The 24,913-nt window shown below is 38.7% G+C and overlaps 1 protein-coding gene across 50 annotated transcripts in view; it reads right to left on the reverse strand.

Moving 5' to 3' along the window:
* The window catches only part of TTN (titin), a 323,095-nt gene that overhangs the window by 154,352 nt on the left and 143,830 nt on the right, over window positions 1-24,913 (reverse strand). For 16 of the 50 annotated variants that reach the window (XM_053268886.1, XM_053268842.1, XM_053268718.1 and 13 more), the window contains 33 exons: window positions 24,602-24,658; window positions 24,174-24,251; window positions 23,607-23,690; window positions 23,012-23,116; window positions 19,752-19,850; window positions 18,356-18,421; window positions 17,804-17,887; window positions 17,474-17,548; window positions 17,066-17,146; window positions 16,560-16,643; window positions 15,229-15,312; window positions 14,904-14,978; window positions 13,855-13,938; window positions 13,321-13,677; window positions 10,584-10,667; window positions 10,319-10,396; window positions 10,032-10,115; window positions 9,383-9,466; window positions 9,133-9,210; window positions 8,185-8,268; window positions 7,689-7,763; window positions 7,366-7,440; window positions 7,131-7,205; window positions 6,896-6,970; window positions 6,625-6,708; window positions 6,340-6,414; window positions 5,751-6,116; window positions 4,618-4,698; window positions 2,654-2,737; window positions 2,352-2,435; window positions 2,131-2,220; window positions 1,511-1,594; window positions 930-1,013 (listed from right to left, as the gene is read on the reverse strand). In XM_053268886.1, the coding sequence (XP_053124861.1) occupies window positions 930-1,013; window positions 1,511-1,594; window positions 2,131-2,220; window positions 2,352-2,435; window positions 2,654-2,737; window positions 4,618-4,698; window positions 5,751-6,116; window positions 6,340-6,414; window positions 6,625-6,708; window positions 6,896-6,970; window positions 7,131-7,205; window positions 7,366-7,440; window positions 7,689-7,763; window positions 8,185-8,268; window positions 9,133-9,210; window positions 9,383-9,466; window positions 10,032-10,115; window positions 10,319-10,396; window positions 10,584-10,667; window positions 13,321-13,677; window positions 13,855-13,938; window positions 14,904-14,978; window positions 15,229-15,312; window positions 16,560-16,643; window positions 17,066-17,146; window positions 17,474-17,548; window positions 17,804-17,887; window positions 18,356-18,421; window positions 19,752-19,850; window positions 23,012-23,116; window positions 23,607-23,690; window positions 24,174-24,251; window positions 24,602-24,658 (3,237 nt within the window). The remainder of the gene's footprint in view (window positions 1-929; window positions 1,014-1,510; window positions 1,595-2,130; window positions 2,221-2,351; window positions 2,436-2,653; window positions 2,738-4,617; window positions 4,699-5,750; window positions 6,117-6,339; window positions 6,415-6,624; window positions 6,709-6,895; window positions 6,971-7,130; window positions 7,206-7,365; window positions 7,441-7,688; window positions 7,764-8,184; window positions 8,269-9,132; window positions 9,211-9,382; window positions 9,467-10,031; window positions 10,116-10,318; window positions 10,397-10,583; window positions 10,668-13,320; window positions 13,678-13,854; window positions 13,939-14,903; window positions 14,979-15,228; window positions 15,313-16,559; window positions 16,644-17,065; window positions 17,147-17,473; window positions 17,549-17,803; window positions 17,888-18,355; window positions 18,422-19,751; window positions 19,851-23,011; window positions 23,117-23,606; window positions 23,691-24,173; window positions 24,252-24,601; window positions 24,659-24,913) is intronic. The other 34 variants (XM_053268763.1, XM_053268744.1, XM_053268825.1 and 31 more) reach the window with 32 other exon arrangements.

Genomic DNA, 24,913 nt, shown 5'->3' on the forward strand with positions numbered 1-24,913 from the left:
TCTAGAACTTCAGGTGCTTTAAAGATATTAGTATTTGTTTATTTTAAATAAGAGGTTAATGTAAACTAGAGACAAAACAAAGGACTATAACAACACATATACTTCTAAGCTCCTAAGTAAGTTCTAGACTCATGGTTTCTTTTAAGCTAGAATTACAATGGTAAAACAGAATGTTTTGCTTATGGCCAGCCTTCCCTTTATATTAATTTTTGCTTTATGCCTGGAATGGTATTCTAAATGCTTTCTCCCTTAAAATGGCACTGCAAGAATATAGTTTCTTGATTCCAATTTCTGCATTAAACTGAAAGCAACACATTTTCAGTTGCAGGTTATGGCTCTATACACTGAAACCTCAGATTCTCAGTACTGATTGGCATTTTATCTTATTTAATGATTTTCCAGAATTGAATAAAATTATTTACAGTTCACTTGGCAATTAATTAGTCTACCTCACACAAAACATTCAACTCTAAAAGAGATTAGAGGGGGACGGGCGGAAATAAAATGAAGACAACATCTTGTTTCATTCCAGTTTCAGCTAGGGTTGTATTACCTTTAACAAATGGTGCTTCTTCTTTAGGTGCAGGAGTGGGTTTCTTCTTTTCTGGTACAGTTCTCTTCACCGTTGGAGGCACTTTAAAGATATTAGTTTCTCTTTGAGCATTGTAGCAAATATAAAAGGCAAAAGACAAAAAGGAAAGGGGAGACGCCAACAAAGGGCTCAAACCAGGCCTGCTCAACTTTGCCCCCCCCCCGCTGTTTTCGAACTACAACTTCCCAGCCACAGTGGCCAATAGCCAATGATTATGGGAATTGTAGGCCAACATCTGCAGGAGGGCCAGAGTTGAGCAGCTCTGGCCTAAACAGTTGATTGAAAGTTGATTGAAAGCAGTGGATTGCTTTGAATATTTGTGAAAGAGGAGATGTACCTTTAGCTGGTGGAGCTTCCTGTTTTTTTGGAATACCAAGAGGAGTCTTTTCTTCTGGGGGAGCTTTCTCTTCCAATTCACGCACTTTAAAGATATTAGTATATTAAAGAAATGTGAAAAAGACTTGCAAAAAGAGAACAAATGAAACTAAAGTAACAATAATGCTGGGATTAAAGAGTCACTAAGAAACAATTTTTGTATCGTTAGCACTAAAGTCTAACACATTTGTGCCAGGCTTTGCAGCTCCTGTAGACTAAAAGGTTGACAGGATACTATGCAAATTGGCTCATATCATCAGGATATTATGTAAATTGGCTCATGCTCTGAAGATAGGATCTTAAATTTGGATCACATGAGGTTCTGCCTTGGTGCAGGAGGCCAAAGAGTATGGACAAATGTGAAAACCAAGAAATTCTGAATTAAAAATAAGATAGGATGAGTGGTAGGTAGGATGACTGGTTCCACAAATCAGACACCCTGATGTGTCTCTTTCACTATATTAAACGTAAACTAAATTATGAAGCTGACTGATTGTTTTTCTAAACCTATTATTTTTGTAAGTTAAATAAATGCTGATGTACCTTCAACTGGAAGAGCTTCCTTTTTTCTGGTAATAATATGAGGAACTTTTTCTTCCAAGACAACTCTCTCATGAACTTCGACAGCTTTAAAAATATTAGTTTTCTTTTAGATGTTTTAATTATCACATATGTCAATAATTCAGAGAAAATAATGACTAAACAATATTTAGTTCTTTATTTCCAGAATTTTTTGGTATTATTCAGAGGCAGAATTATATTTTAAAGGCTATCTATCTGGGGAAAAGGTATACATTATTTAAACTGAATAAAGTGGTGTACTCAGGTTGGAATTAGGAAAAAGATGTAATCAAGCTTCTGAGACCCACTATATCTCTTTCCTTCGAACAAAGCAAATACCATCAACTAATTTAGAAAAATTTGCAGTGTTTCACCATGCAGGTACTTGCAGTGCTAGAACAAGTCAAAATATGTTTGTAAACCAATTGAAATTTTACTACCAATTTTTTTTACAGCTTCATAGGATTTATGGCCTGCTTGTGCAATAACATTTGAAAGTCTTGGTTATTATTCAGTGGCAATGACCATGGCTTTTTAAAGTGTCAGAATATACTACAGTAGAGATCCTTTTTTTGGTCTTGTCTATATAAAATTTCATCTACCTGTCACTGCTGTAGTTTCTTCTACTTCTACTTCATGGGCAAGAATAGCTATTTTGTCTTCAGGAACAGCTTTCTTGGGAATGACAGGCACTTTAAAGACAGGTATATTCAGAGTTATGTGGAGAAAGACATGTCTCTAAAATAATGGGCAATAATATGAACACTGATGACATGAGAACAGAAGAATTCTAATATTCCTTTTCCCCTAGTATTGACTCTACCTTTAGGTGGTGTAGGCTCCTTTCTTTTTGGAACAGCCTTAGGAACTTTATCTTCAGGGACAGCTTTCTTAGGCACTTCAGGCACTTTAAAGATATAGTACTTATTTTTAGTAATCAATGGATTTAGAGAACTTAGAAGAATGTTATTTAATCATTATTAAAGAAGGCAAGATTACACATAGTGAACACATACACACAGATACTTGACATGTAGATGCATAACATACAAACTATACAGAGATAAGATGAAAGATTCAAGTAAGAGTTCATTATTTGGTAATGACAGTGAAGAGCAAGTATACCTTTAACTGGAGGAGTCACTTCTTTTTTAGGAACAGCAATCACTACTTTTTCTTCTGGGACAGGTTTCTTTTGCACTGTGGGCACTTTTAAAAACATTGATTTCTTTTAAGAATGTTTCATTCTTTGAATCATGAATGCAAAGCTAAGCAAAACAATAAAATGTCACTCAAAATCACAAAATGTAAAGAGACATAGCCATCCCAGGCAATACTGATTCACTTTCAAGTCCAACCTTAGAGTAAAAATGTGGGTGTTCCAATTAGTGAACTAGACTGACCTGCCTGTATTTCCAAGGTTAATGTTACAATTCCAATTCCAAATATATACATATATTTGGGTGACTGCACCCAGATCAATGAAGTCACAAGGAAGAATATGGAGTTAAAATGGCTACAACTTTATTAATTATCAGGCTGATAGCAAATGAAGGGATTGGCGCGCCACCCTTTACAATATGGTAACTAGAGACTCACTACCCACAGTATAAGTCCCACCTTAAAACACATAATGTGATACACCTTGGCTCCAGACAATATTGGCCCTGTTGCTAATGCTGACCTTCTTAGCCAACCTAGGCAAGGCATTTGCATAAGGCATCATCCTTCTGCACACTGTGAAGCCTTTAAGACTGTTGATGTCTCAGCAGGACAGAGGAAGCCCTCAGCCAGCGCTCCCTGAGCCATGAAACATCTATGGACTAACAGGGACTCCTCAACATGCCAAACACATGCCTTAAGGTGCTCACTGACCATATACTACCCTTTGGATTCCACAATGTACCTGCCGTTGTGCCCAAGAAACCTAGCTAACTAAGGGAAATCGTGTGAGGTAGGCAAAGAGACTCCCATGCCTTGGCCAATTAGAGCCAAAAAAACTCCTATCCAGCCCACCACAGGGTGACCAGCTGAAGCCCCCATTATGCCCAGGGCAGGGAGGGAGGGTTTGCTTCACCTAAAAGGTCTGAAGGGCCAAGGACGCATGCTGTGCTAGTTCCTGCACTTCCGAAGCATGGGCAGCACCTTTGTGCAAGAGTGCAAATATTTTCAGAGCTCACCAATGCTCTGGAAGTGGTATATTAGAGTGGAAACATGTAGCTTGACCCTCAGTGATGTGTATGTTGTAACAGAGTGCTTTCGGAGCATGGGTGAGTTCTGAAAGTCTCTGTGTTTTTGCACAAGAACACCCACATTTCAGAAGTGTGGGGATTGTGAGGGGGTTAGTGGAGTATTGGCACTGACATTAAAATCTGGCACTGATGTTATTAATGCTACATTAATAAGGGTGTCAGCCCATGAAATTTGAAATCCAGTATCCAAACCACCTCAATTTGCAGCCCTCCTTACTCTGAAAAGCCACTCTGGATATTCCAGCCCAGAAGAAGCAAGTTCGCAGGGGTTTAAAAGGGCTATAGATGAAGGGGAAAGTACCAAACTCTGCTGTGTAAATGAAGTGCCTTTCATTTCTGCAACAGAATCTTTGGAACCAAATCAAGTTTAGAATCACTTAGCTTAGTGTGATTTCATGCTTGGATAAAGATAGGTTGTATTCTCAAACCCCAGTGTGAAAACTTACTATTTCTCCATTTAATGGAGGAGATTATCAATATTCTGTGAGCTAAGAAAACAACACCATCTTTAGTATACAGAAACATCTTCCACTTGGCTTCATGGGCTATGTTCTGTATCCCTAGTTTTGCCTTTACTACAATGTGAAGTATTCTCATGAATCTCACCTCTGAATCTGAACTGCTACAAGAAAGAGCTTCAAGAAATGGTATATACAGCTCATGCTCTTCAATGAATACTAAGTTGCTTTATTTATTATCCTATCTGTGATTTTGATGGCTAGTGAAAACTGAAATATAAGGGTTATGGCCACATTTCCTTTAATGTTATGGCTACATTAACAGGCATATGAGTTATCAGGGTCCTTAAAGGAATTGATTTAGCAGAAGCTTATGTACCTTTGGCTGGTGGAGCTTCTTTTTTAGGTACAGCAATGGGCACTTTTTCTTCAGGAACTTTCTTCTTGGGCACCTCAGGCACTTGAAAAACATTTGATTAAGGAGTTCCTGGTTACTTTAAAATGAATCAAATTATCAAATTTAGAAGGTAAGAGACTTGGGAGGAAGGAAGAGGCAGAGTCACCACTGGGGACAAGAGAAGGAAACTTTGTCGTCCCTTCTTTATTCATGTCTCTGCAAAGCTGGGTATCTCAAAATTCTAATTTCACTCAGCTATTTAAAAATCATTCAGCATGTGGGTTGGATAATAATCACTATCAGTGCACCTTCTTATTCATCACTTCCATATCCAAACTCATATTTACAGTGCTTATTGAAAAAAATAGCTTTAACTGCTCTCTTGAAGAGATATATAATACTGGATTACCTGTAATGATTTTGGATTACGTTACTCTTTCTGCATTTTCTAAATAGCTCTAATTATAGTTGGAATTTGTGCAGCCCCTGCCACTGCCACCTCAGCTGCTCTCCTGTCCACAATGGCTGCCTGGCTTAGCAGCAGTACATAAAGAGCTGCTCCATTCTCCTCAACACTCTGCCTTTGAAAATAAGCAGGGAGTGGAAGAGGAAGTGTGGTGGAGAGGAGAATAGTGGGCTAGAACATCTTGCTGGTGGGGTGGCTATTCTCCCCTCTCTTCCATACTTCATCTTCTGCTCCATCCCTCCTCCTTTTCAAATGTAATGCATCAAGAAGGAGTATAAAACAGGAATCTGTGCACTGAGTTAGGTAATCGAGAGGAAGGTGACACACCAGAGTGGGAGGGCAGGTGGGACAGCCATGTCAGTGGTGGGCAGGGAAGCAGCAACAGCCACAAATTTTCCCTGCCCACAACTGACATGGCTGTCCTACCTGCCCTTGTGTCCTCTCCTCTGGAGTGTTACCTCCCCCTGAAGCAACCACCTCAGTTTGTCTGAGGTTGGCCCTGGAAATCTTCAACAACAAAATGGTTAGTTTTATCTAAAGGAAAAGATTTCCAGGGTGGATTTTAGAAGTACCCCCATCCCATTTCAGCATCCAAAGGAGGGTTCACTTTTGGGACAAAAACCAAAAAACAAATGAAGATCTAATATACCTATTGCTGCTGGAATCTCATACACCTCTTCATATTCTTCAATCTCCCTAGTTTCCTGAACCTCTGCATAATACTCAAGTTCTTCTGTTTCCAGAGTTTCCTCATATCGCTCAACTTCTTCTGGTTCTGGAACTTCCTCATATTGCTCAACTTCTTCAGGTTCTGGAGCTTCCTCATATTGCTCAACTTCAGGTTCTGGAGCTTCCTCATATTCTTCAGGCTCTTCATATTCTTCTACGTGTGCAAACTCCTCAATCTTCTCATATGTCTCATACTTCTCATATTCTTCATAAACATATTTTTCAGTAGTGGGAATAGGAACAATTATTCTTTCCTCTGGGATGGGTTTCTTACGAAGCACAGGAACTTTAAAGATATTATTAATTTTTAATTATTTCAAGACTTGCTGGCTCATACACACATACAAAATAAAAGTAAAATTACCCACAGGTAACAAATAATTACAAAATGTTATTCTTTTAAAAGACCTGTAACATTACCAGTCAGCTGTAACAGACTGGAAGATATTAGAAGAGATTAAGAAGAAAGAATCATAACAAGACATTCAGAGAGGCACAGAAGTTAGTACCTTTAGCTGGAGGTATTTCCTTTGGTTTAGCGGGTACTTTTTCCTCAAGGATCTCTTTCTTACGAACCTCAGGGACTTAAAAAATACATTCTTGTTTTAGGCAAGCATTTGACAATGGTTTACAAAGTATGAATAAGAAAGTAACAAAGACTACATGATGGAAACAACTATGCAAAAAATGACTTACATACGTTGAAATGAAATACAATTGACAGGAATGAAACACAAAAGCTAGCCATGTGAAATAAGAATATTTGAACACGCATGAGATAGGAGTAGATATACCTTTTATGGGTGGAGCCTCCACTTTTTTAGGAGGAGCAGTAGGTACCTTCTTTTCAGGGACAACTTTCTTGGGAGCTTCGGGCACTTTAAAGACATTACACCACTTTAGCATTGTTTCTTGCAAAAGATCAGTCAAAATACAAGACTACAATGTTCAGACATACAGGATGGTGCAAACATTTAATATGAGTTCACAAATCAATGGAATAACAAAAATGATTAGTTTCCATGTATTTTATATCTATACATCTATATATCTCTCTGTATATACCTTTTGCTGGAGGAGCTGACACCTTTTTGGGGACAGGCACTTTTTCTTCTGGGACAGGTTTAGGAACTTCAGGCACTTGAAAGATATTAATTTAAGAATTTGGTCTCAAGCCACCACACAAAAACATATAAGACATCAAAACATTTTGAACTATTTATATAAATGATTACTTAGTTGAAGAGTCTAAATGACTATTAATGTAATGCTGAATGTTTCAGTGAATTACTGAATATACCTTTTGCTGGAGGAGCAGGCACCTTTTTGGGAACAGGCAATTTTTCTTCTGGGACAGGTTTAGGAACTTCAGGCACTTGAAAGATATTAATTTAAGAATTTGGTCTCAAGCCACCACACAAAAACACGTAAGACATCACAATGTTTTGAACTATTTATATAAATGACTACTTAGTTGAAGAATCTAAATGACTATTAATGTAATACTGAATGTTTCAGTGAATTACTGAATGTACCTTTCACTGGAGGAGCAGGCACCTTTTTGGGAACAGGCACTTTCTCTTCTGGGACAGGTTTAGGAGCTTCAGGCACTTCAAAGACATTACACAGGTTTAAGAATTTGATTTCCAGCCGTCACACACAAAAACATATAATGTGTGACAAGATTTTGAACTATTTATTTGAATGTAGTAATACTTAATTAATCATCATTTATATTTATTTGAATGTAGTAATACTTAATTAATCATCATTTATCTTTTTCATTAGGTATCAAAGCATTCAATTAAATGTAAGTATACATTTTTCTACAGACTACTACTTGATATATTGAATGCACCTTTTGCTGGAGGAGCTGGCACCTTTTTGGGAACAGGCACTTTCTCTTCTGGGATGGGTTTTGGAACCTCAGGCACTTAAAAGATATGATAGCGGCATTGTAAGAACATGATTTTAAGTCACATTGATAACACAATGCTAACAAACAATAAGAAGCATGTGGGCAATGAGCTATGTAATAAAAGCAAGAAAATAGCAGACCTGAATCAGAAAGAGGATTTTTAGCCATTCAATAACTCAACAGATCATATTCCAACTTAAGAGTTCCCAAGCAATCACCATACATTGCAAAACAGACAGAACTCACATAAGAATATTCTTCCATGCGACAGAGTTTGGAAATATTTCCTGTACAAAGTCATTCTAATTCCACTGAATTCAGTGGCAAGGGGTTTGTTGCATTGAGACAGAAATCCAGGACATTTATTTATGTATAAAAATAAGAAAAGATAATGCAGTGCTGGTATGGTCATTCTCGTATACATGAAGGAATGTACCTTTTGTAGGAGGAGGCTCCACTTTTTTGGGAACAGCTGCAGGGATTTTCTTTTCTGGGACAACTTTCTTTGGCACTTCTGGGACTTTAAACAAATTTTTAAAGATTAAGAACTGTGTGTTTAACCATTCTCATAAAGAGAAATGTAACACGAGGCAGGTCACAAGAGGCACCAGCATTTTCAATCACAAATGGATAAAGGTCAGGCAGAGGTGCACCTAGGTAATTTTGGAGCCTGGCCCTAAAGGCCTTTGGAGCCCCCCCACCCCCGGCAAGTTAAGCATCATTTTTAATACATAGGTTCTTGAGGGCACAAACTACACCACCCAGGACAGACTAGAGAGATTTGGGGGCCTCCAGGGAGTGTGGAGGCCCTGGAATTTGGCCCCAAAGTCCAGGGGTAAGAGTGCTTCTGAGGCCAGGATCCAAGGGGCTTGCACTAGCCTAGTGGAATTTGTGACTTTCCCCCCTTTGAACAGCAGATTCCCCCTTCCATGCCATATCTCAAACTGCTTTCAAAATTCAGTTCAGTTCAGAAAGTATTTTGCCATGAGGATTCAAGTTAAAATAACTGAATGCCCACAGATCCTAGCTATAGTAATAGTTATAGCCCTTCCTTTAAGAACTGTCACAGACATCTTTGGCACTGTTTTCTTCTTGTACTTAAAATACATGTTGTGTCATTAGTATATGTTTTTTAAATTATTTTCAAAGCACTTGCAAGGAAAAGAAGACTGCACAACACAAGATCAAGAATGTTTAAAAGGAGACATACTTTGGCAGAAACTAAAATTAAATCTGCAGTCCTATGTCTGCTCACATGGGAGGAAGACCCATTAAGCACAGTAAGATTTAAGTAAACATGCATAAAATGCATCACCTGTATGGAATATAGAGGAAAGAAAAAGGTGATATTATCTGCCATGATATGGTTAATGAGTTGATGTACCTGTAGGTATAATTTCCTCTTCTTCAGGTACAAAAACAGATGGTTCTTCTGGGACAGGTTCCTTTGGTATGTGTGGCACTTTAAAGATGCAATTTGAAGAAAATGATTCATAGGTACATTGGCACAAACAAGAAGACAGTAACAGAAAGAGCTGACATACAGAAACAACAGCCATATTTGACGTACACAAGCATTGAACGTAAGATTATTTAAATAAGGACACGAAAGCATGAAGACTGAGTTGATGTACCTTTAGCTGGTGGAGGTTCTGGCTTTTTAGGAACAGCGAGAGGAACCTTTGCTTCAGACACCACTTTCTTGGGTACCTCAGGCACTTTAAAGATATTAAGAAACTAACTTTGCATGTTCACAAATCAGAAAGCGAAAGAACACATGTAGCAGAACGCAAAACATAAAAGCTATTGATGTGTAGAGAATTAAGATGGGAAATTGAAATTCCCTTGTTGCATTAGGATGGTTAATACTGCACTTTATAATTAGCACATTTGCATGTTATGAACGGGTAAAGCACTAACACATGTAAGTATAACCCACACTTCTTTAGTACTATTTTAGCTTCCTTTAGGTGGAAGGGGCTCTGGTTTTTTAGGAACTGCAACAGGTACTTTTTCTTCTGGCACAGCTTCTTTCTGCACTGCTGGCACTTTAAAAACATTAATTTGCAAATCATTTTTATTCTTCCCCATTCTAGCAGTATTGAAACAAAACAAAACAATAAAAGCGGAACAGTGCTACTACTTACAGATTAGGGATGCTCCTACTGAAATAATGAGGGGGGTTTTTGGTTACTGATTTAATATAGGAGGTGATTATTCACAATGATAACCAGCTGAACAAACAATGTTAGAATTGCCTACTCTTGCCAAAAGGTGATGTACCTTTAGCAGGAGGAGCTTCCACTTTTTTAGGAACTGGAACAGGCACTCTCTCTTCAGGGACAGGTTTCTTGGGCACTTCAGGCACTTAAATTTAAAAAATACAGTTCTTTGAGCACGTAAGTTGGTTACAACATAAGGCAGAGAAGAGTGAGACAAAGCATAAGAACACAAATACAAAGAAGACAAAGAGGAGAAATAATCTTTCTCAACATGTTACATTTAACAGCAGAAAAGGGCTGAAGGGCTATGAAGTTTATTTGCACACAGCAAATTCCGAACTGCTTTACCTTTAGCAGGCGGAGCTTCTTTTCGTTTAGGCACAGGCACCTTTTCTTCTGGGACAGGTTTCTTTGGCACTTCAGGCACTTAAAAGATATGATTTGAGGTTGTTGAGGACACCCAGCAATCCAAAGCACATTCAGACAGAAAGGTAACAAGAGACACTACTAGGAACATTTGAACAATTGTCCCTGTTCTCCCCCATTAACCTCTTCGAGCAAGAAACTTTATTTAAAAAAAGAAATTAAGAATGCCAAGGAAGAGATGAGGTACCTTTCACTGGAGGAGCCTCCTTTTTCTTTGGAACAGGTACTGGAACCTTTTTCTCAGGAACAGGTTTCTTGGGGACCTCAGGCACTTTAAAAACAGTATTTTATTTATTTAAAAGAAAGAAGACGCCAAATAAGAGTGCCATGCAGTGCAAGAACTCAACTGTATTGTATAATTAGATATCCAACACATAGCACCAGTACAAGCCAGCAACAAATAGGAAACACAACATTACAGGCTAAAACAGAATTATTAATCTATTTCTTAATTAAATCAAGGAAATTTAATTTTGTTATCTTAATACCACTGGTTGGCGTGCTGTGCAGGGTAACGTGAACCGCCCACATCAATGTGGACATCTAAAGCAATGCCCACGATGTTGCAGAACAGGGCTCATCTATCACTACATACAGTAAAACTGTATAATCACACTTCTGTGGTTGGAAATAATGTCCATGGTGTCATGGAAGTGCAATTGCACAATTGTAACAGCAGACAAGCCCTGTTCTGCAGCACATGGGGGTTGCTTTACACACCTACAGTGACAGTTTAGAACAGCCCATGTTACCCTGCACAGCATGTCAGTTACTGAAATCAAGATGACAAAGGTGAGTTAAGCTTAAATATATTGGCTGTCATCCACAGCAGCCTACCAGTACTGGACAGAACAATGCATTCATGTGATGGAGAGCTTCCTAACCACCACTTCAGCCTTGCAGGCTTGGGTGCACAGCAGGGGGGAGCAAATTTTGACAGTCTGCACTGCCTCTGGATGTGCCCTGTGTTATCCAAAAATATGTCACTGAGGGCTGCACCATCCCCAGGGACATATTTCTGGGTGACACGGGGCACCTCCAAAGGCAGTCAAAAATCCCACCCCCGCCACTATTTGCCAGGGACTGCTTGAGTGTGTAAACTGAGTGTGTAGCTGCAATCAGAAAATATCAGCTACTTAGTTTGCTGATCGTTGTGAGATGAGGTTTGATAAAATATTTCCTTATATCACTGCATGTTGTTCAGTGAGATAACCACTTGGTCTTTGTGAAGGTTCAGTGGCCAATTTGATTTGGAGGCAATTTGGCCTGATTCAGCCACCTAAATTTCAATACTAAACCAGACCAACACAGTGCTGGTTTGATCCAAACTGAAGAAGCCATAGCCAAAGCAGGCTGATTCACTTCTGAAGCATTTGGCCACTCTGGCCTCTTCCCCTGTCTTGTCACCCTCTCCTGATCCCTGTAGGTACTTAAAAGGCATAGGAGTCAGGCTGGCTCTATTTGTATTTTTTATAAAAGCACAGTGAGGGAGTAGCATTTTTCATGGCATCATTTTAAGATGACTCCTGGAAATTGCTTTCCCCCCTGCAGTCCTGGGAAAGGCGTAGGGTTTCCTGGGAATTATAAGATTTTCTGAAGCTGTGGCCATTGCTGTAGACCTAGAAAAGACTACAGTTCCCAGAAAACCCTACACTTTCCCCAGGACTTCAGGAGAAGAATTAAAATGATCCCAGGAGCTTCAGTTCAGAATTTGGTCAAAGCTAAGAAGGAACCTCCCCCCCGCTGCAAAGTCTGAATCAAATTGAGCTTCCCGAAAAAATGCTGAGGTGGCCCCAGATTGAAGTGACTTTACATAGCCCTAATAAGCACATGACAAACAACTTGGAATGGATGATAGTTGAGGGTAGTCATCCTTCTAGATCCTGCTATTTCATAAATTCTACTATTTCACTAGTGAATATACTGCTGAAATAGTACGGAGCCTATTGGCTATTAGTGTGGGCAGAGGTGGCCCACACTACCATTATTACATATCATATGAGGCACGGCAGGCCATTCAACAGCAAATGTATGTATTGTGCTGTGCTGGCCAACCCCTGCCTTCACCACAGCAAGATGCATACAAGCAGTGGCATGTGTTTTCTCCCCATCCTGCTGCTCAGTGCTTCCTCGGTGGTTCAGTGCTTGAGAAGGCAGATATTGCCAAGGTTACCCATGCCTTAGTCACATCATGATTGGATTAATGCAGTGCAGTTCATGTGGGGTGCCTTTGAAGAACATCTGGAAACTGGATTTGGTGCAAAATGCACCAGAGCTGCTTGCTGGGAGCATGTTACATCTATTTTGAAAGAGCTGCAATGGCTGCTGACTTACTTCCAGATCCAAATCAAGGTGCTTTTAGGCTTTAAAGGTCATGGATACCTGAAGGACTGCCGCCTTCTTAATATTTCTGGCTGTCCGAGGTCATGGAAGGGGGTCACCAGTGCCTCCTGAGACTATGTCTCTGAGGGTTGGGGGAGCACAGGTGACTGCAGAGGGAAAAGCAGGTAATCGAAAATCATCCCTCAGCCCTCACATAATAGAAAATGCTGGCACATTGGCACAGTGTTAGGCTGGATATCAGCCAGTAATTCAAAGCTTTGTTCAGCTGAGAGAAATGCGGGTACAGATGAAGTCTACTTTTGGAAGTTTTGCACATGGACTGAACACACTGCCAAAATAAGTATGGACAAGTTAAATATTTTTGGAATATTCATTGCTTCAGACAGAGCTATTTCTATATGCCCCATAATCTGCACAACACACATTACTTTTGAACATCATCAAAACATTCATAACAAATCCAGAGCAACTGAAAACCAAAGAAAAAACCTCTAAACATAAGAGCAAATGGTGGTGGTGGTGGTTGGCGGGGAGAGAGGGAGATCCCCTTTTTCTCCATGCATCTGAAAACTGAATTTTACCTTTAGGTGCAGGAGGTGGTGGAGGTGCCTCTTCTTCATACTGAGGAACTTCCTCTTCTTCTTCTTCATACTCAGGAATTTCTTCATAGGGAGGTACTTCCTCCTCATAACGAGTTACTTCTTCCTCATAACGAGTTACTTCTTCCTCATAACGAGTTACTTCTTCCTCATAACGAGTTTCTTCTTCCTCATAACGAGTTTCTTCTTTTTCTTCTTCTTCTGCATAATGTGTGACTTCTTCATATTGGGGAACCTCTTCCTCTTCTTCATACTGAGGAGCCTCTTCCTCTTCTTCATATTGGGGAACTTCAACATGGACCACTTCTTTTCGAATAACGGCCTTATGCACTTCAGGCACTTTAAAGATATGAATTAAGAGTCTTAGCTAACATATTCATACACACTAAGAACCAAAATGTATTGCAATATAAGAATTAAACCTAAACAAGAATACTCCGAAATACCACAGAATAGCATACAGATGTATGTTTACAGCACACAAAAACACACACATTGGGACACTAACAAATTTACCTTTAGCTGGAGGTTTCTTCACTTTTGTGGAAATAGATATTGGTACCCTTTCTTCTGTGGTAATTCTCACAGGTGCTTCCGGAACTTTAAAGACATGGTATATTTCTATTTAAGAGCTTTCTGAAGCAATACACTAAAGCCCATTAAAAAGCAGCAAGAAATTTCACACACACACACACATTTCTGTTGCCAGACAATATACATAACAGTTGGACAAGAAAGATACAAAACTGTGTAGTTTCAAATGTACTTTTTCTTTTTATAAGAGTGGTATATAGATTTCCCCTCCTAGGATTAGTAAGATAATCGAAATTTTGGGAGTCTACCGTATGTCTAAAATAGATTTAAAAAAAAAATTTCTCCAAACAAATCTCATCATCTAGAAATTCTCCAGACAGGAAGATTCCATATGAATAAGAAAACAGATAATTTCTACTTATTTTTTTTAGAGAACATGTAACTAATTTCATTGCAAGCATCTATCAGAGATCAGCAGGGTAGAAATAATAACTTCAGTTCCAAGAAGAAGGATTCATTTCAGGGCTGTTTGCTATCCTGAACTGTTCTTTTGTTGCAAGGCTTCAGGTTTGATGAGACAAGTGTCACAGTCATCCCAGGCAAAAATGAAACAGGGAAGAAATTAAACACTGCATGTCCTGCTATAGCTGCCTTCTGAGTTTGTTAATCGACTATTATTTGTGAAAAATTCTGAAACAATCAAGAAATTACTGTTGTCCCTCCTTTAGGCTCTAAAGGAGCCATCTTGAACTCTGGCCATCTTGAAAATCCCCTCACTGAGCATCCTCAGCAATTTTTACTGGACATTACAGTGTATCTCTCTCTCCATTACAACAGTGGACCCATTGAATGGCTTACAATTTCTACTGATCATACTAACAGCATGGGGCCAGGCCTTAATTTTCTTAAAAGGACTAACAGTTTTGTAATGTAAGATAAATATACATTTTCTTTATATAAAATTTCAAATGGACTGCTGCTAATTGTGCCTTTGGTTAGGGTTTTTATTTTTCTTCTGGTTGACTTCATACCTGTATATGAAACCTCCTCCTCTTCATGAAGAGAAACAGACACTTCCTCTGAATACCCCCAGTGCTCTTCTACAACTATTATTAAAGACAGAGTTTAGCTTTAGTATTTTTATAGGAAATACTACTTGAGCCAAATGTTAAGATTGTCTATGAGACTGGTATTATTGTTACAAAAATTAAGTAATTTTAAAGACTAGAATAATAATAAAAAGAATGAAGAGCGGCATCTTGGGATTTCCATATGGATACACTGCTGGATTTAAGATTTAAATGGAAGCTTTTTAGTTATCTATCTGTATTTTGGTTTAATCCAAAGCTTGAGTACCTTTTTCTGGAGGAGCTGCCTTTCTTTTGGGGACAGCAATGGATACTTTTTCTTCTGAGACAACTCTCTTTGAAACTTCAGGTACTTCAAAGATAGCAATTTGAAAGAAAAAGAAAAACCTTATGAATGTAATCGTTTTTATGAAGAGGTGCTGATGCTCAAATAAGACGATTGTGGATTTTTAAAAAAAGGACACTCATACATATTTGCTACACCAAGACATTTTTTTTTCTAAATAAGCAGAGCAATTCAACAATATATATTAAGCTGACATACATTTGGCAGAGATAAAAGGCTTGACTTCTACTTTATATAAGCAACTGACACAATTTTGTGTTGTGGAATATGTTCTTTTTCCAAGATCAGGAACAGCTATTCTGTTCTTAAATAAAATTGGACATAAATTTTATTGATAAAATTATGATGGAGCACATGCATGCACACAGACACAGAAAGACAAAAAAGAGAAAGAAAATGAACATGTGTAGAAAAACATTAAGAGATAGGATTCAAGACAGCATTTTTTATCAGTGGCACAACAATGCAATGATTACAAAAGAAAGGACATATAAGAAGAGACTGATGGGGCATGACAGTTCTACTGACATAAACAACATTGCGGAAGACATTACATATTATGGAATCAATATGTATTGCAAGTCTGAATACAATGAGCTACTGCATATCAACAAAGACCAGGTGCTTGATGTATGTACCCAAAGTGGCTACTGAAAACAACTAAAGTTGTCAACTTGTATTTGTATTTGATTAATACCTTTTAATTAGTTCATACATTATTTAATTTTGAATGAATTTTAAAACCTCAATATAGGTGCTCTCTTGAGGGTAATGTTGAACAATTCAAAATTGCACCATTATAATAGGCAAATGTAATCTTTACCATTTTAATTTACTTTCCAATTACAGGAACACATCAGAGCCAAAGCAGCTCAAAAACAAATGTGTGCTCCTAACTCCCAGCCCCAACCATTAAAATTTGGCTTTCGTTGTTTAAAATAGCCCCCTACTAATTAATGAACTAAAGCTTTATTTGATTGTGCTAGTGATCAAACCAATGAAAGCTTGTAGCCCTAAAATAGCACAGACGTAAGTGAAAAGCCTTTCAAAGTTGAAACTTCTTGGCATCCCAATGTAAATTAATATTATGTGTTTGTTTAAAGGCAGAACAGAACATTTATATGAATGTTTAACCAATTTTAAATGGCGTCCCCCCGCCCCCCAAGCATCCAGTTCACAACTTTATTGGGTTCCTGCTGCTGATATGCAAAACTCTTTTGTACTGCCAGAGACGTAACAGAACACTGATGTACCTTTAGCTGGTGGAACCACCTCTTTCTTAGAAATTCGAACAGCGACTTTCTCCTCTGGAACAGTTTTCTTTGGCACAGCTGGTACTTAAAGATAGTATTTATTTTCAGGTGATTTGAAGTACTCATAAGCAACAAATATTTATAATAAGATAAAATTTATTCAAGATAAGACATATAGCTATTGTATGTCAACAAGGAAACAAAGACTAGTGAACATACTTAGACTACCAGGACAAAGGCTGGGATCAAATAAGCTATTTGGGGATAATCAAGGGCTTAGACATGCTCAATGAGAACTTTGACTTCTTGTTCCATGGAGAGTTGACCCCCACCTACGATAGATCACAAACTGCTTTTGTGAGATCACAAACTCCCATATGTCATGGGAGAAGGAATGTTCAAGGAAGTGGAGCCCATAGCCCCCTTGAGGACAAGGATATAGTTCTTAGGTTTTCAGCCAAGAATAGGAGACAGACATCTTCTGTATAGCTTATAACTTGATGTACCTTTTTTGGGTGGAGCCTCCTCCTTTTTGGTGATAGATATTTTTTCTTCAGTGATTACTTTTTTCTTGTGGACTTCAGTCACTTTAAAAACAATAAAGGTAGGAATATTGCCATGTAAAAATGCAGTTTGCAATTTTATTTCAAATATTACATTCTGAATTTATTAGTTCCTTTCAAAAATACACATGAATTTTTATCATATACAAAACATGTATGAGGTGATAAAAGTAAACAGAGGAACTGACCACACTGTTTGCAGAAGCTTGAAAGAAAGGTCAAGACATGGTAACATTTACTCAAGATATTATTGTTCATGAAACACAAATATTTCCCATGCGAAACTGACCAACAACAAATATACAATATCTAGACAAAACACTTTATTGAAAAGCCTTTTTTCCTCTTTACCTTTGGCTGGTGGAGGTTCTTTTACTTTAGGAGCAACAATTGGTACCCGTTCTTCAGGGGGAACTTTCTTGGGCACTTAAAAATATTACACAAAGTTATGATGCTGGAGGGATTTCAGTACCATTACAAAAATAAAACATTGAAAATTAAGCACACACACGGAACAACAACACACAGGTAGATTGCGTAGAGAAAAAGAATTGCTTACACTTATTGCAAAAGAGATTAATGCCTGTTCTTCTCTCCCCACCCCCACTGCACAAAGTTAGATGATGAAAAACAGAACATCTTATTTTTTCCTAAGTAACAAGAAGCAGTGCATGTGTATACCTCTAGCTGGAGGAGCCTCTTCTTTCTTGGGAACAGCAACTGGAACTTTCTTTTCTGGTTCAGGTCTCTTCTGCACTTCAGGCACTTCAGGAAGAATATTTAAGAATATGTAATACTCCGTGTGTATTTTATATGCAATGTCATGTATTTCAAAACAAATTGGAAAAGAAAGAGATGAAACAATCCTTCCACACAAAACTCAGTTCTCATTTTTAGTCTACCTCTGTGACAACATGTGTGCACTAAGACATACTAATTTACAGACAATAGAATGAAAAGATATACATGGTGCTACACAAAAGCAACATGACTCATTTTGGGAAAGTATTACAGCTTTGATTAGGCCAAGGTAGATCAAAATAGATCATGGACGTCTTTTCAAGAATGAGAAAAGCATGAATATTTGTGAGGACATTAGTAAAAAAATGAAGTTTGTAATACTTGAAACAGCAACAAACATAAATCTTATAATGACTGAACTGTGAGACAGACAACTATCAAACATTTATACTGATGAATTTATATTTTTATATTGAAGAGTTGCCGATATACCTTTAACTGGTGGTACTTCTTCAGGAACAGTAACATGCACAATCTCTTCAGTGTAGTAGGCCTCTTCTGTCAATGTAGAGATATGGTTAAGAATTTACCATGAAACAACTGACATAAGAATGTTGAGACAGTCAATAAAACAAGAAAAAAAACTATGTGTGACACACTCATTGCTCCCAAAAATGAAATGATTTACTTGCACAGATAATCTGATTTAGATTCATTTCAGAGTAATCACTGACAATCTCAGAAAAGCTAACATGTGGTAGGTTGAACTGTGGATCTTGGGAACATATGTACACTGTAACCTTAAACAGGCAGTTTATTTATCTACTTTAGTGGTTCCCGGTCATAGATGGGCTTTTAATATGTCCAGATGTAATGTTCTACTTACAGCAATTTTGATTGGTAAGTTTCGGATCACTCCATATGGGTTTGCCCATGTGATTCAAATACAACTGAACCAATAGAACATGTATTTTTTCATTGTAAATTTTAACACGAAACTTGGAATGGTCCTATTGCTCCTCTGATATTGGCCCTTCTGCGTCACTCAGAAATATTTTATGTGATGTACTAACTTTCTGACCAGTGTACTGAAATTAGTTGTGAGGTGGCAAAATTCTGTGCAGCTGTCTGTAAGATTAGGCAGAACCATACCAATTTTGAAATCTGTAATTTTTCAGTAGCAGTCAATAGTGTCAGCATGTTTTAGCATTATTTGCTAGGGACAGCTTAGATAGCTGAGTCGTTTGCTGCTGTTTTGAGATAAATTGTATTATTTTGTTGTTTACTTGTACTCTGTTGTAGCATGGACCAAAATAAAGTTCTGTATGTATGTACCTGCTGCCACACATAATAAGTAAAGTGAGACTCAAGTAAACAAATGGATATGCATGAGATACTCAACATGTGACTCTGATTCACTTGCCCTCAAATGAGGTGGAAACTAGATGGAAAGCGAGAGGATAACACTTTTGTACACAGTAACAACATAGTTCTCATGTTACTTATGTGTACTGGTATATGCAGGCTTTTACTGAATCTGTCAGTTTATCTGAATTGCTCCAAAGACATGTGTACTTATGTTTATCACATACAAAGAGAAATAGTTGGTTTTGCAGATTTATTTTATATAGGGTTTTCTCTGTCTTGACCATATCATGAAAGAAGGTGAGTTATTGGAGTGAGTTAATTCCTACTGAAGACAACAAAGCCATGCAGAGTGACATCTGCTAATGATAATATCATCCAACTCCATTGAAAAGATTATGCCTATCATGGGAGTTATCTCTGTGATTCTTATAATCCATTCAAAGAGTCCTGCTAAACATACCGAGTATTAGATCATACCCTTTGATTTCATAACAACTTGACTTTCTGAATTGTGGCATACCTGACACTTCTGAAATCTCCTCCTCTCTCTCATATGTGATTTCTTCCTCCTCCACTTCCTCCTCTTCTTCTTTCTCCACTTCTTCAGTCCATTTCTCTACTGTTGATATTTTAAAGATTGGATTTTTAAAAAAAAATATTGCTGTGGAATTGGGGATCGGGTCAAAGAGGTTGCTACAGACATGCATACATAGGACATGAACTAGACAGCATATACAAAAACACACATGCATGCAAACTGGTATCAGCTGCAATTACAGTGATGTCAGAACTTTCCCACTGTAGCTGATATAAAAGAGAACCAAGATCAGAGGGACCAGATCAAAGTTAGATACCATAAGGGGGTATGTAACCTGCCAAGGCTTTCCCCCTGATCTGTGAAATCCTGTACTATTGCCATGTGCGATTCTACCACGGGCTGGTTGTCTTGCCAGAAAAGTGGGGTAGAACGTCAATGCAGGAAAGACAGAGCATACGTGCTACTACTGGCTGAAATCATTTTGACTTCTTTGCATAAAGCAGAGAAGGGTGAGACGATGCCTTCAATTAATTAAGAAAGGTTTCTTTGTTTATCTATTATATGTATAGGGCCCAGCTTTCTTTTTAAACAGAAAAACATGAAGGTTGCTGGCTACTGATGGGGTCTGAGAGTGAAGGGGCCAGGAGGCTTTACAGACAGGGCTTCTACCCGGAATCTCCTTCAGAAGAGAATGTGTGCGTTCACACATCAGCCAAACTTGCCCCAAAGTCCCTTTGAGATTCTTGGACCCCTCCCCCCCCAAAATTGGGCTTTGTGATGAGAATTGGGCTTTGTGATGAGACAGGGGGAGTGTGTCCCTGTTGGTTCTGCTGGACCTCTCGGCAGCGTTTGATACCATCAACCATGGTATCCTTCTGGGCCACCTCTCGAGTATTTGAGTTGGAGGCACTGTGTTGCAGTGGTGCCAGTCCTTTCTTGAGGGGAGGAGCCAGAAGGCGGTGCTGCGGGACTGCTGCTCGGCCACGTGGCCATTGGCCTGTGGGGTCCCGCAGGGTTCGGTCTTGTCCACCATGCTGTTTAACACCTACATGAAAGCGCTGGAAGAGGTCATCCAGGGACTTGGACTGAGTTGTCAGCAATATGCGGATGACACTCAGCTCTATCTCTCTTTTGTCATCTGATCCTAGGGAGGCACTGGATATCCTGAAGTGGGGGCTGGAGACCGTGATGGGCTGGATGTGGGCTAATAAACTGAAACTGAATCTGGACAAGACGGAGGTACTGTTGGTCAGTAGGAGAGCCAATTGGGATGAGGAGATTTTACCGGTTCTGGATGGGGTTGCACTGCCCTTGAAGGAACAAGTATGCAGTTTGGGGGTACTACAGGACCCGGCTCTGCTTTTGGAAGCTCAGGTGGAGGCGGTGGCCAGGGGTGCCTTTGCATGGCTTCAGCTAGTGCGCCAGCTGCGTCCCTTTCTCGAGAAGGCAGATCTGGCCACAGTTACCCATGCCTTATTCACGTTATGGCTGGATTACTGTAACGCGCTCTACATGGGGCTGCCCTTGAAGAATATCTGGAAACTGCAGCTAGTGCAAAACGTGACAGCTAGGGTTTTATCTGGAGCTGCCTGATGGGAGCACATCACACCCATTCTGAAAGAGTTGCACTGGCTGCCAGTTCGTTTCTGGGTCCAATTCAAGGTGCTGGTTTTGACCTTTAAAGCCGTTAACGGTTTGGGCCCGGGGTATCTGAGGGACTGCCTGCTCCCAAGGGTTGCTGCCCACTTGACAAGGCCATCTGAAGGGGCTCTGCTCCGGGTGCCGACAATGAGGGAAGCTCGGCTGTCGTGCACTCTGGACAGGGCCTTCTCTATTGCTGCCCCCAGACTTTGGAATGCTCTCCCAGTGGCCATTCGCTCCTCAGACTCCATCACAGTTTTTAGAACGTTTGTTAAATCTTGGCTTTTTCTCCAGGCTTTTACATGATTGTTTTTATTGCTGCTTCTATGTGTTTTTACCCATGTATAGTTTTTATGCTTGTATTTTATAGATTTTAAATTTGGTTTGTTTTTATATTTTTAGCTTAATATTCTTATTATCATTTTATTGTATGTTTTTAAACTTTTGTAAACTGCCTTGAGATTGTTTTTAATGAAAGGTGGTATATAAATCCATCAATAATAAATAAATAAATAAATACATTCTAGCTTATCTCAACGTTTTTTCCAGATTTATAAAATGCTGTTTTTAAGCTACTTTTTCTGAAAACGCCAGAGCAAATAGGAAGAGGCACTGGCATAGAATTATTAGCATAAGAGGGATGCTCTCTTTAGAAATGCAGATATCGCTCTTTAGGAAGCTCTCTCTCTCCCCCTCCCCGCCATTGGCAAGAAGGAAAACAGACGCATGCCATGTGAACTTGTTTCAAAACAAAACCCAAGAGCAAGGGGACGGGCTGCTTCCCTCAATGCTGTGAGTGTAGTTTGAAGTGGCTTCGCTCCACATTTACCCCGAAGCATGAAGCCATGTGCGAATAACTCCCTGATGTCTGCCAGGCAGACCAGTGAAAGGGGTCTTGTTTTCCCTTCCTTTCCTACAGAGTGACTGGCTGCTAGTGGGCCAGATTAGATGCAGCATTGAAGCCCTGTGATTGGATTCCCCCATGTCTTCTTCTTTTTTAAGCAGCTGTGACACCCCCACTGCATTAAATCAGAACCTTGCCCCCTGCCACTGCACAGGTTTCTCAATGTAACTCTCTCTCTCTCTCTCTCTCTCTCTCTCCTTCTCTCCTAAAGCTAAGAACCCATGCCTTAAATCACACTCATTGCTACATAGCCCAATGCCCTCAACTTTAGTGAGACCTCATTTAAGATTTTGTTCTGCCAGTGAAGTTCAGCTTGTTACTGATCTACATTCTGGGTCATAGACCAGGGCTTGAGAAAAGACACTAGTTGATATCCAGGATAAATTACTCTTGAGTAGTCATATAGAAATTAAGTAATCCTTTAGTGTAACTCTTGATTAGTTCTATTGAACAACTTAGTCATCCTTTAGAGTAGCTCATGATTAGTATTACTGAACAACTTAGTCTGGATGTTAGTCACTTTTTCTGAGGAACGTGCCTGGATATAAAATGTTCTAATATCCACACAAACACAAAATTGTAATTATTAATATTAACAGGAAGCAGTGAAGAGCAGGACAAGCAGACATTATTTCAGAATAACAAAAAACAGTAGAACATTATTCTTTTCTCACAGTTCCAGTTATTTGCAATATACCTTCAGGTGAAGGAGCTTCCACTCTTTTTGAAATGGCAACAGATACTTTTTCTTCTGAAACAAATATTTTCTCTTCTAAAACAGCTCTCTTAGGCACCTCAGGCACTTTGAAAGACATTAAATGTATGGAGTTTTAATTGGAATTTGTAGATTCCCAATTGCAGACTGAGGCTACTATTTTGAAAAGGTTTATTTGAGCATTAATAAAACTAAAAACTGTGAAAGAGATAAGTAAACAACAGATGGCAGCATCCAGGCAAAGACAGTCACGACTAAGTTCTGTTGAAATTAATGAGACTTTAAGTTAATCATGACTAACTTGTCTCGTTGATTTCAATTGTGTTTAATCATGAGTAATTAGTCTGAATGCTGTCCACACGGTTCTTGAATATGCAACGTACAAAGTAAAGCTAATGTGGTATGGCAAAAACGAAGACACACAACACCCTCTGCAACTGACATCAATGTGACAATGTCTTAAACAGTCACCAGCAATATGGCATGGTACAAAACACAAAATGGCTGCCAGTATATAAGAGAATGGCAAAAGTTCTTTTCAATTATAAGACTGCCACAACTCTGCCCAAACGCATACCTCTGGCTGGAGGAGCTTCCACTCTTTTGGGAACAGCAACTGGTAGTTTTTCTTCAGGGACGACTTTCTTAGGTACCCCAGGCACTTTAAAGAGATCATTTGGTTTTAGGATTTCCAAAGTGAAAGGAATGACAATAAAAGTACAAACTTCAAGTATAAAGAAGGGATAATAGCAGTAATAATAACAGCAACCACAATAAAAGACATACAAAACATAACAAAAATGCTCTGCAAATCACACAATCTTTTAGGTTGGTTTTTAAATATAATATACTTTTTGCTAGTGCATCCTCTTCTCTTTTGGGTAGAGAGGATATTCCCCCCTCCCCCCAGCACCCACTTTCTTGGACACCCTAGGCACTTTTAATAATTTTAAAAGAAGCATATTTAAGAATATATGGAGACTAAACATGTAATTATGACAAGCAGCCATAAACAAAATAGACCCTGCACAAGATTCAGATCAAATGTGGTAGAAATGAACACACACATAATTAAGAGGAAATGCACATAGGGATCCAAAATAATTTTCATTTGTTTTAAAAAATCTAGACTTAAATCGTGTACCTTTCGCTGGAGGAGGTTCTTTTTTCTTTGGAACAGCAACTTTCTCTTCTGGAACTGCTCTCATGGGTACCTCAGGCACTTTAAAAACATCAAATTTAAGAATATTGAAATCTAATATGTATAATCATAATAAGATGAAGTAGGGCCAATTTGTGAGAGCAAATTGTTATCATATGTAAAGTGCTAAGCATAGAAATATGCCTAGAAAGATAACATTGTGGCAAGGTACCTACAAGTATTTTCTCACTATCATGTTTAACTGAAGAGTAATCACTTACACGGATGCTATTTAGCAATGTGCAAAATGAGAGAAAAATAACATGTATGCCACAAAAAACAAACACTGCTGAGGAATTTCAGCTCTGTTAGCAACATACAGGACAAAAATCACCAAGAAAAAGAGTTGCATATGAGCTATAGTATCATACCTTTTTTAGGAACAGGAACTTTTTCTTCAGGAACTGGTTTTTTAGGTACTTCAGGCACTTTAAAGATATTAAAAGAAGTCTTAAGTATGCTTCCCAGAATAGATTCTGAGAATTCCCTATACACAAAAAATGTGATCAGTTAAATCACATACTTTATGAGTACATATAAACAGGAAGAAAGAGGTGGCAACTCCAGAAGGAATGTTCCAGCCCACTTCCCAGAAGCACCCAGTTTGAGATTCTCTGCAGCCACCAGTATTGACATGCATGCATAAAGAGAAGACTTCACCCTTGCCCCAGTAAGCAAAAGAG

This window comes from Hemicordylus capensis, chromosome 1 (genome assembly GCF_027244095.1).
Source record: "Hemicordylus capensis ecotype Gifberg chromosome 1, rHemCap1.1.pri, whole genome shotgun sequence".
Lineage (NCBI taxonomy): Eukaryota > Metazoa > Chordata > Lepidosauria > Squamata > Cordylidae > Hemicordylus > Hemicordylus capensis.